Source organism: Microtus pennsylvanicus, chromosome 10 (assembly GCF_037038515.1).
Source record: "Microtus pennsylvanicus isolate mMicPen1 chromosome 10, mMicPen1.hap1, whole genome shotgun sequence".
Lineage (NCBI taxonomy): Eukaryota > Metazoa > Chordata > Mammalia > Rodentia > Cricetidae > Microtus > Microtus pennsylvanicus.
Window position 1 is genome coordinate 45866128 of NC_134588.1, and position 12526 is coordinate 45878653.

The following is a 12526-nucleotide window of genomic DNA, read 5'->3' on the forward strand; positions in this document are numbered from 1 at the left end:
TTTGCTTTAAGAATTTTAACTTTTAGTCTGCATATATTTTTAACACACTTTAAACCATTCAGAAATTTTCTGTCTTTGAATCTCTCTTTACTGTATATCTCTCTTTTTCTGATGACAAGAGCCTTTAATTTGCCAAGCAATATCAGTAGGACTAAAGGCGTGGCTTTGCCAGCTAGATCCAGTCCATTCCTTAGCTTTCCAGCCTCATGGCTGAGGTACAGGCTGCAAGGTCCCTGCCAGCCAGCGAGCTACAACAGACAACACTCAAATCCTCTCTCGGTAGCCGGCCCTCCTGCCTCAAACAGTCAGAGTTTGCCCTGGCAGGATGGCCCAGAAAGCCGGCATTTTTAAACGGCACAGCTTTTTTCCTGCTACGGCTGAAAACTGAAAAGCATGTGTTCAGCTTTTCATCAACACTGTTTAAGTGTTTTGTGGCAGGACCTCTTAATGAGCCGCAGGGTTTTGCAGCTAAAGCTGAGTCAGGAAGCCTCTTGGGGCTACCAGGTAGGAGCGGCACTCAGCACTTTAATTCTGAGACTGAGCGTGCAGCACAGAAATTCTTTTCATCCAAGTTACATCCAAATCTGACACGCAGAGCACTACGCAGTCTGAAAACACATCTCTGTATGGCAGCAGGAATCCGTCATGCTCTTCCGCCTGCCTAAGCCTGATTCTGCCTTCTGCCCAGGAGCAGGCGGGGAGCTCTGAGTCATCGTCAAGGTCTCAGAGCACTCTCCTTCAGATCCCAAGCGGGAACACAAACATAAAGCCAGAGTTTGCACTGGCAGCACAGCCCCAGGAAGCCATGCTTTGAAATGACACAGCGTTTTTTCTGCTGCTGTTGCCGAATCAGGAAATCTCTCTACAGCACGCCACCAACAAACAGCAAAAATCTGTGTTAAACGCTCTCTTCCTTATTTTTAAGCCTTCTCAGGTTTTTTAAGTAGGTTTAGTTAGCCACACGTCTGGGCGTCATTTGTAGTAATAGGGTGCGGTGGCAGGGTTGCGTCCCCAATACCCCAAGCCGCCTGCCCTGCCCGGCTAGCTTATGCCCCGAAATAATTACACAGACACTGTATTCATTTAAACACTGCTTTGGCCCTTAGCTCTAGCCCTTACTGGCTAATTCTCACATATTAATTTAGCCCATTTCTAATCATCTGTGTAGCGCCCCTAGGTGCGCTTACCGGGAAGATTCTAGCCTAAGTCCATCCTGGGTTGGAGCTTCATAGCGTGCGTCTTCCCTGGAGCAGGTAGCATGGCGTCTCTCCTACGTCTGCTCCGGAGAGCAGAGCTGCGGAGTCTGACCTCACTTCCTCTTCCTCCCAGCCTTCCCTTCTGTTTACTCCACCCACCTAAGGGTGGGCCTATCAAATGGGCCTAGCAGTTTCTTTATTGCTTAAACAATGAAATCAACAGATTGATATATGACACTCCCACATCAAACCAGGACTGTTACGCAGAGAAACCCTGTCTCAAAGAAGAAAGACTAAAGACTTCCTGCTCTCCTAAGGGCATTTATAGGTAGCTATATACTTACTTCTTCACACCAGCTTAAAAAGGATAATGAAGGCAGAAAAGGCCTTGTTGGTATTTTTCCATATCATTTATGGAAAAAAACACTGATACATAAAGGAGAAAAAAAATCATCTGTATCAGTTTATCTTCCAGTTGCTGATGGTGTCACTGTTCTTCCAGTCTGTTCTTTTTAAGTCTATGTGTATCGTTGTGGCATGTATGTGTTTATCCCTGTTCATGTTGTGTAGCTATATGCTGGAGGGCATGTATTCATCTGCCTGTCCAAGAGTGTGGCAGCCTGGGGCTGGCCTCTATGTCTTCCTCAATTGTACTTCACCCCAAGAGTGTAGTGGCCTGGGGCTGGCCTCTATGTCTTCCTCAATTGTACTTCACCCCAAGAGTGTGGCGGCCTGGGGCTGGCCTCTATGTCTTCCTCAATTGTACTTCACCCCAAGAGTGTGGCGGCCTGGGGCTGACCTCTATGTCTTCCTCAATTGTACTTCACCCCAAGAGTGTGGCAGCCTGGGGCTGGCCTCTATGTCTTCCTCAATTGTACTTCACCCCAAGAGTGTGGCAGCCTGGGGCTGACCTCTATGTCTTCCTCAATTGTACTTCACCCCAAGAGTGTGGTGGCCTGGGGCTGGCCTCAATGTCTTGCTCAGTTGCACTCCACCTTTATTTTTTGGAGACAGGCTCTTCTACTAACCTGGAGCCTGCCATTTTGGCTAATCTGGATAACCATCTTGCTCCAGGATTCTCCCTCTTGTCTCCTGCAGGCTTCAGGATTACAAATGAGCTGCCATGCTTTTATGTGTGTTCTGGAGAACCAAATTCCCCAGTCCTCTCATTTGCCCAGCAAGCCATCTCCCGAGGCCGCCTGCTTGGCTTTCTGATCCATGTTTGTTATACAGAACACCAAACCATGCTTTAGGCCTTCTTTTTTTTCCCTTGTACTGTGCCACAGATTTTTCTCTGGTGGGTTGGGATTGTAACTGGAGCAGTGAACTAGATGTCACTCAGTAGAGACCCACACAATACTTAAGTGTACAAATTTAGGCTTAGTCTTAAGCTTTGCTAGCAGGTGGACTGACATGCAGGATTAGCAGTAAACAGTCTTAGGTTCCAAGAGATCTGTCCTCTGCCAAGGATTAGAACCAGACTAGGGAACCTTAAAGGGCAGGAATTCTGTTGCACCAGGAAAACACAGTCCTAAAAAGGAAACTAAAGCAAACATCCAGTCCTGTGGATTAAAGTAACTTCAGAGCAGGCCAGGTGTGGCGCAGACCTTTACTCCCCACACTCAGGAAGCAGGCGGACCTCTGCAGGTTCAAAGCCAGCCTGGTCTATACAGCTGGTTTCAGGTCAACCAGAGCTACCTGGTCAACACAAACGAACAAAAACTACAATCCAAAGTCTGTGGTGCCAGAAGAAGTGTTAGCCTTTGGATAATGGTAGCATTAACAAAGCCATACTTCACCCTCAGCTAGCCTGAGGCTTTGAAAATATTTTCCACTCAGGACAAAATTCTCATAGGAAATCCAGAGATTTCATCTGGTCAAATAAAGCAGTGTCAGAGCGTATCTGAACTGTGAAGTCAGATTTCTGGAGAAGGTAAAGTGATATGAAAGCCTGAGACCGTAACTTTGGATTCCCAAGAGTTATGTATAAAGTCAGAAATGGAGGCACACACCCATGAACCCGGAGCTTGGCAGGAGGCAAAAGCAGTCAGATCCCTGAGGCTTTTGCGTAGCCAACCCAGCAGAAGGTGTGGAAACATCAGGGTCTAGGCGCAGGGAAAAGACCCTGTCTCTAAATAAATAAATAAGATTAAGGTCAATAAGGAAAAATGTATGAAGCCAATCTCTGGCCTTAGTAGGAGCAAGCCAGTTGAGTACACACTGACACACATGTATACACATATAACACAGAGAGAAAAAAATTAACTGAGAAAACATGGCATTAAAATGTTTCCATATGAGACACAATAATAAACGACTATGCTGTGAAGCCATTAAAGCAAATATATTTTTCACTTTTCAAAGTCTAAGTGGAAAATGCATTTTGATTGAGATGATGAGTTTCCTGTATTTTCTCCTTTACCTGTTTTTTCTTTGTGGGCAGGGTTACATGTAAACAACAAAACAATAACAATAAGCTTCATCTGTGGTGTGTCTGTAATCTCTACCACTCAGGAGGCTAGGCACTAGCCTGGGACACAAATATTAAGTTCAAGAACAACAGGGACCATTTAATGATACTCTGTATTAAATTTTTTCTTAAGTGGGGCCTGGAATGGTGGTGAATAACTATAATTACAACACCAGGGAAGCAGAGGCAGAGTGCTCAGGAATTCAAGGTCATTCTTGGCTACAATAAACGTTAAGGCCACTCAGGGCTACAGGAGATTTTTGTCTCATACCTTTATCCCCCATAAAACTAGATTCTGAAAAAAGGTTGCATATAGAGTTCAATAGCAGCACTTCCCCAGTAATGTGACCAGTCAATCAATAGATAAGTGCTATAGAAAGTACGAGGACTTTCCAATCATGCTTAATGAAAAAAGCTTCCCTGAATACAAAAATTAATCACACAGCAAAGACTCGCCATATGAAAATGTAGAATTTGGTGCAATTAAATAACAGCATTGGGGGAATGCTCAAAGTATATTATATGCTTGCATGAAAATGACCTTATATAACGCTGTGTAATAGAAGAAAAATAAATTAAAAATAAAACACAAACATAATCAAGAACCTATATAAATAATTTCTATATATACACAAAGACACACACACACACATATGCTTTGTTTTTCAACACAGGGTTTTTCTGTGTGGCCCTGGCTGTCCTGGAACTTGCTCTGTAGACCAGGCTGGCCTTAAACAGAGATCTGCCTGCCAGCTCTAAAATATTTTAAAGATTTGTTTATTTCCATTTGGTATACAGGTGTTATGTATGTGTGTGTGTGTGTGTGTGTGTGTGTGTGTGTGTGTGTGTACCACATGTGTACCTGGTGCCCAAAGAGGCCAGAGGAGGGCATTAAACACCCTGGAGCTGGTTTTACAGTTATGAGCCACCATGTGGATGTTAGGAACTAGTAGATCCTAGGTACTCTGGAAAAGCAGTAAGTAACCCTAACCACTGAGAAATCTAAATAAACGACAAACAGAAGATTCTTGATGCATAAGAGCTCTTGCAAATCAATAAGAAAAGCATCAGGTATAAATGAAGATAAGGGATCAAGAATAGTTCATGGAAACATAAGAGTTATAGACCAATAAGCAAGCGAAATATGCATTCAGGCTTACTAAGAATAGAAAAGGTATACATCACAACAACCAAATGACACCAAGACACACTTCTCAAGTCTGCAAGCTGATAGTGACTGCTGGGACACAGTAAGATTAGTCTTCCTAGGAAACAACTTGACAAAATCAACCCTAATACTATGACTTAATAATAAGATGAACCAGATACAGAAACGATTTACTTATAAAAAATATTCATCAAGATGCTGTTAATATTTAAAAGAGGCAAAACTTGAATTTTATAGTTATACAGTAAAATTCTAAGTAACCATAAATATTGCTTTCTGAAGTAATTTTACTACCAGAGGAAAATTCTATGATACACTACAAGTGAAATAAGGTATAAATCATGACCTGTAGAATACAGAAGAGAGAGAGAGACTGGAAGATCAAACCTATAACCAGAAATTGTAATATAAGTGAACCAAACTGGTGGGCTTTTTCTTTTCTGTATCAGTGCATGCAATTATTCTCTACAAGAAACACATGATACTTATGCAATAGTTTAAAATGCCTTAAGAACTACATTATAATGCCCTAGGTAAAATAATAATAATAATTTGAGAAATATTTTTAAAAGAATGGCTATTGCTTAAGGATCTCAACATTTGGGATTGAACACCCTAGGAACCACCACATTCAGAGAAGAGTAAAGGGAAGAAACCACGAACAAAACGAAAGCCTACTTATTTCTTTGGGTTTTCATAAGTAGGGATCACCAAGATCATATGGGACTTGTACTGTTGCCACTAAGCGCTAATTTTGGTGGAGTCACTCATGTCTGGCACATAGTAAAGCATTTGATATTTATTATATATTATTATATATATGATATTATTCAATCCCAAGACAACCTTATGAGTATGTCACATGATCATCTTGGCAGACAGGGAAGCTGTGGCTCCAGAGGCTAAAGGACTTACCAAAGTCCCCTAAGCTGGGAGGCAGAGCAGTTCAGCCCTGAATAGAGATGGTCAAGTTTCTAGTCCTTACTGTTAATGCATTTGCTCTACAGACAGGGAATCCATGAAACAGGTAAAGCTGTATTCTGCATTTCTCTTTCATCTCCCTTAGCACCACCTGTAAGAAGCTCAATGAGGAGAAATGAATCTTGAGCCCTGTAATCCATTCATATACCTCACCTTTAGGCTCCCATGTGCCTTATAGCAACGGTGCGACAATGCTGGGAATCTAGGGCTTAGGAAATCTATGCATTCAGTTCTTCCTGTTACCATTTTATGTCTAACTTCTCTTTCTTGTTTAGTTCTGCAGCTAGAAGACAATAAAATGAGCAATGGAGCCACTGTATGAGGAGTATCTAACACATGGTGGAACCATTGTCAAACCTTATTACTGGCTAAGCTTCTCTCTAGATTGCACTAACTGCCCTTACCACATTCGGACAGGAGAAGAAGCAAGAGTTCCCTACACAGAATTTCAGAAGATTTTTGGATTCCCATGGTCAACATACCCTCAAGCAAAACACCTCACATTTTATGAGCTGAGAAGTTCCTTTGGGAACCTGATACAAAAGGGTCATGCTAGCAACTGCACTGGGAATCACAACCACCCAGAATCAATGCTATTTGAGAGGAACGGCTACCTTGACTCAGTCATATCTCATAACAGCAACATCAGACATGTCATTCTGTATTCCAGCCACTCCCCTTGTGATGAGGCTAACCAGTTCTGCATCAGAAAAATGTACAACTTCCTGATGATGTGTCCAGATGTCACTCTTAGTATTTTCTTCTCTCAGCTCTATCATACCGAGAACCAATTTCCTACCGCGACATGGAACCGTGAGGCTCTTCGGAGCCTGGCCAGCTTATGGCCTCAGGTCACTTTGAGTCCAATAAGCGGTGGCATTTGGCATTCTATTCTCGACAATTTTGTTAGTGTTGTCTCGGGATCAACAGTTCTCCAGCCTTTCACAGCTGGGAGAATACTGGCTGACAGATACAATGCTTACGAAATAGACTCCATAACGGGAGTCAAGCCTTATTTTATCGATGTTCTTCAGAGCCAGCGAAAAGAGAATCAGAACAGAAAAGTTCAGGCAGCTTTTGAAAATCACCCCTTAAACAATGCTTATCCTGGACAGCCCTTCCTGTGCCAGGACCCCAGGACTCCTGTTCCTTTCATGCTGGTACCTTACAGGGATCTACCGCCGATCCATGTGAGTCAAAACGCACAGAAACCCAGGAATGTGCTAAGACACTTGGATATGCCTCAACTGTCATTAGTTGAGGTCAAAGACCTTAGAAAACCTCCCTTGGCCAGGCCAGTGGAGGTGCTGGAAGCCACAAACGGGTCTGGAAGCAACAAAGAGGAAAATGAAGAGAACAAAAAGAAATGGAAGAAATAAACTTTGTTATCAAGCCAAACATTTGCTAAAGGGTTTAGTAGACAGATAAAAAATTTGGACATTTTCCCTTCTAGGTCTAACTGAGATGGGGATAAACTGATGTAATAAAAGTAAAACACCTGATTATCTACTGTAACAACTACTATAAGGATACTATTTTAACATAATCCAAAATGTTGACATAAGCAACTTTGTCTCTTTCTGGAAGTAAAAGTAACAAAATAAATGCTTTTATATTATTATTCTATTATGTGTATGTATATGGTTATTTTGCCTTAATGTATGTCTTACATCATGTAGTGTCCTTGGAGGCCAGAAGAGGACATCAGATCCCAAGACTGGAGTTACAGGTGGTTGTAAGCTGCTATGTGAGTGCTGGGAAGTGAACCATCAGTGCTGTTAACTGCTGAGTCCTCTTCCCAGCCCCAAAATAAATGTTTTGAGACAGAAAAGGAGTGTCTCTACTCTAGCCAACCCACATCATCCTTTAAAAAAGGACATGAACAAAATAACTTCCTGAACTGGTTTCAGAATAAAAATACTCTATAAAATTAGAGGGTACCCAATGTTGCCAACATCAAATGCTGTGTTGGGGTCAAACAGTGATTTTCCATTGATTGTTGATGTAGTCAGAAGATTTTTAGGCAGCCCATAATTTTCTAAAGTGATTCAAAATTGTTTTGTGTGAGTAAAAGCTCTTCTACAAATTGATTACATATTGCTACAAAAATTGATTTTTTTTAAACTAGCCAGTTATTCAGTTTGATCTTTCTGACTCAGAGCTCTCCCTCCTGAGATTATAAAGCAAGGTGATGTGTGAGAGTCGCCACAGACAACCTCCATCATGTACCACAACAAACTCCACACCACTCTTGATGACTCCTAAGGTTATTTCCTTAGCTCATCAAGATAGCAATTTCCTGCCTGGAGGGATGGCTCAGCCGTTAAAGGCTAGGCTCACAACCAAAAATATAAGATAGCAATTTCCTGTAGGGTGCTCTAAATCAATCAAGTTCTCTCTCTCTCTCTCTCTCTCTCTCTCTCTCTCTCTCTCTCTCTCTCTCTCTCTCTCTCTCTCTCTTTCTCTGTCTCCTTCTCCCTGGTGTGGGGTTCCCCTCTGATATGATTATGTTTTATTACCACTGGTTAATAAATAAGCTGCTTTGGCCTATGGCAGGGCAGAACGGAAGTAGGCGGGGGAGGGGGCGGTGTAGAGAACTAAACTGAATTCAGGAATAAAGAAGGTGGTGTCAGGGTGACACCATGTAGCTGCCAAAGGAGAAAGAAACCAAGACTTACCAATAGGCCACAACCTAGTGGTGATACATAGAGCAATAGAAATGGGTTAATTTAAGATGTAAGAGCTAGCTAGGAATATGCTTAAGCTATTGGCCAAAAAGTATTGCAATTAATATAGGTTTTGTGTGATTATCTGGGTCTGGGTGGCCCAGAAGTAAAAGCGCAGTCTCAATCTACATCTCCCTCCCTCCTTCCCTTTCTCACCCTCCCTCTCTCCTTCCCTCTCACCCTTTCTCCCACCTTCTCTTTCTTCTCTTTCTCCTGTGATATATAACATAATATGCACTCAAAATGTAGGTAGCACAGCTGACTCTCCATCTCAATAAATTCGCCAATCATTTATTCCACAACATCCCTTATCCACTCCGGATGGGTGCCTGCTGAGCCACCCACCCTCCATGGGATAGCTTTGGTTGTATGTTACTATTATCCCTCTTCTATTAAAGCTCCCCAATGCAAAATGTAAGTACATTCCTTTCCTTTTTTCTGACCTCTTCTTCGCCAATATATATTTGTACCTTCTCTTAAATTCTTCATAACGTGCTTCTTTTAAGAACTTTTCTTTGATTAACCCTTTGAGCTACTTAAATAAAATCACTTGCTTATTAAAATTCACATTTGCTGCTCCATTTCTCCCATGGAAATATGTAAATACATACTATAGAAAACGTGGATTCAAATGCAAATTTCTATTACATTTTTATGTATAGAGTCAAGACTGACTCTAAAAAATCTCTATATAAAGTCATGCTACCCTAATAAGGTAATATGCTAATATTAACATTAAATCCCATAACATTGCATGAGGAGGAAAGAGGAGATAAGAAAGAAAAAAAAATGTCTTAGGAATAGAAATTTAAATTGTGATTAAAATAAACATGAATAAATTTTTTAAAAATTATTTTTTAGCCTGCAGATTTTGATCAAGGTAATTGAATATAATTTTACTATAAGTATACAATGATTATTATTTAAAAATGTGTTGACATTTATCATTAAATTATGAAATCCTATGTTCACAAATTGGAATGTTATGTTTGAGGAAAAAAGACACCAACATAACAAATTTGGCATTTCTGATTATTATAAGAACAGCGCCAGGGGCTGAGAGTCTACTTCCATAGCATATGCCTAACACTACAAGACCCTGAATTTGATTCACTAGAACCTCTTCTGCCAAATTAAAAAGATAAAATCACTGCCATAAAACCAACCTTCGAAGTGGTGAAGCAGACCACAACATCCATCAGGTTACTGAGTGTCTGGAATCTAGGAACTTGAGTTTCAAATATGAATTTGGATTTCTATGATGTATAACAAGAGGAAATGTTGACAGAACTAGAAGACAAGTGCCCGTGACCATTACATTTTCTTACTAATTAGATAAATGTGCGTCTTGCGGTTTTTACTGCTGTGAAGAGACACCATAACCACAGCAACTCTTAGAAAAGGAAACATTGCACTGAAGTGCTTCACAGTTTCAGAGCTTTAGTTCAGTATCATCATGGCAGGAGCATGGCAGAGTGCAGGCAGATGCGGTGCTAGCTACATCTTGACCAGAAGGCAGAAGGAAGTCTACTCACACTGAGCATAGGAAACCTCATAGCCCGCCTGACAGTGGCACGCTTCCTCCAACAATGCCATCCATACCCACTCCACCAAAAAGCCACACCTCCTAACAGTACCATTCCCTGAGATTATGGGGTCCAGTTATTTAAACAACCACAGCCTTATGAATGACAGGCCACAAGTCCAAACCAATACGATAAAGCCTCAGAGAAGAAAATGGATGCCCTTAGACACATGTGGGCTACAAAGTGAGACCTTTCAAAACAGAAAACGGGCTGGAGAGATGGCTCAGTGGTTAAGAGCATTGCCTGCTCTTCCAAAGGTCCTGAGTTCAATTCCCAGCAACCACATGGTGGCTCACAACCATCTGTAATAAGGTCTGGTGCCCTCTTCTTCTGGCCTGCAGGAATACATGCAGACAGAATATTGTATACATAATAAATAAATAAATATTTTTAAAAAAAAAACAGAAAACTAAGTGATCCTTTACCTATAAGAGCAGGAGTAAGCGCAGGGATGATCTTGAACTCCTGATCTCCCACCTCTACCTCCCAAGCACTGGGATTAAGATATGCACCACCACGCCCCAATTTATCAGGTATTCAGGGTTGAATCAGGGCCTTGTGCTTGCTAGGCAAGCATTCTCTGACGTTAAGAAAACATACAGCGAAGCAACCTTCCCAAAGAGTGGACTCCACACAGTGCCATGTCTCACTCACTCACCACACAGTGGGTTCCTGGACATGCATGGCTGGCCCTGAGGTGGAGAGAGGGGGTTTAGATGGTCGGGCTCTCTTCAGAAAAATGGCAATGGTGATTTTTAAAAATATCCCTACCAGTCAGGCATGGTGACTCAAGAGGCAGAGGCAGGTGGATCTTTGTGAGGTCAAGGTCAGCCTGGTCTACACAGAGAGTTCTAGCATAGCCAGGGCTACATAGACTCTGTCCCAGAAAAAAAAAATACATCACTTCCACCAAATATTCCAAATAAATAAAATATAAGTCAACATATTAAATCAGTGACACATCTGAAAAAGGACATGGGGTGTGACCCAAGAAACCAGTAATGGTGAATGGAAAGACTCTACCTTCAGTCTGGTTCAGAGTCTGACCCTCAGCTCTGGAGGCCCAAATTACCTATGCAATCAATACACAAAGAATAGATTTAGGTTGGGGGTCAACAGACTTACAAAGCTCCCAAGAGAAAGACAGCTGATAAATTGATTTCCAGTGGGATTGACATCTGGATATACACACAATTAAATCACAGTCTTCTCTTGTCTATTTATTATAATCAGAAGCTTGCTGGATTTGAATGAGAATTCAAGCAGTTGATTGCATGAGTCAAATGTCTGTGCTATCTGATTCTGCACTCATATGAAAAAAGGCATCTGTCCTTTGGGATGAAATTATAAGGTACGTGGAAGAGCAGCTGTCTTCTGAGTATTTGGGTAGATAAGGCCTGTGAGAGACAACACAAAGTCTGTAGCCAACTCCTGTGTGTCAAGCATATTGATTTTCTATTGACATTTGTTGATGATGATGTTATTTGAGACAAGTTCTCAGACCCAGGCTGTCCTAGTAGTGACTGTGTAGCCCAGGCTGGCCTCCAGCTCAAGGCAATTTCCTACATCAGCCTCCTGAACGTGATATTACAGGTATGAGGTACCACACCCAGTTTTTTTAATATTCAATAAGTTTTATCAAGTTACAGCCTAACCCTACTGACCTCATCTGAGAGTAAATCATTTCTTTACATTTCTGCTACATACCTTGATTTCAAGTGGGTGCATATGAGCCTCAGCCTTTAACAAGTGAGCTATCTTCCTAGACCTCTGCTATGCATCTTTTTCGACTCAGTACATACAGTATAGAGTGTAATCCTATTCATCTCATTTCATAGGCTCTAAGGACAGTCACATAGTAACTCACAGTAATTAATACTATTACTGTCGAACATTTACTGAGAATTGTATGTCAGGTATTTTAAGCACTTACATATTAACTCATTCTGTTGCGTGAGGTCCTTCCGCTCCTCCAGCCTATAGCCGCTGAGATACCAGCCCATTGGGGCGTGGTATCTCTCCCTTTAAAAAAGTGGCCACTTCCCTCTCCTCTCTCTCTTCACTTCCTGCTCCGCTGGCGACTAGACTCCCTTCCTGGTTGTGCAGAGGGCTGTTGTCTGGGACGGTGATCTGTAAGTTTTTTCCCCTTTAAATAAATACCACCCTATTAATCATAATTCCAAACTGGTGTGGCATTGTTTGTGACTGACGCCTTCATCATTCCATCCCTCCAGTAATCCTATGAAGCACATGTTATTATAATACCCGCAAAGACGGTACCACAGAGAATTTGTGATAGACTGAGCAGTAAGTCAGACCCTAATGACTGAGCTGACAGTCCGGTCCATGTTCTGTTCTTCAGCACTTCTCTAACGGCACGTGATGTCTGGGAAACCCAG

General features: G+C 41.7%; 2 protein-coding genes across 3 annotated transcripts in view; one reads left to right on the forward strand and one right to left on the reverse strand.

The window, feature by feature from the left end:
• The window catches only part of Rgl1 (ral guanine nucleotide dissociation stimulator like 1), a 271229-nt gene that overhangs the window by 252192 nt on the left and 6511 nt on the right, over nt 1-12526 (reverse strand). The window lies entirely within an intron of this gene.
• Apobec4 (apolipoprotein B mRNA editing enzyme catalytic polypeptide like 4) lies at nt 6121-7194 on the forward strand. The gene has a single exon (XM_075987435.1). The coding sequence runs from the start codon at nt 6121-6123 to the stop codon at nt 7192-7194; it is 1074 nt and encodes a 357-aa protein (XP_075843550.1).

Excerpts from the sequence above, each read along its gene's own strand:
- Apobec4 (XM_075987435.1), top strand. The coding sequence starts at position 6,121 with ATGGAGCCACTGTATGAGGAGTATCTAACACATGGTGGAACCATTGTC.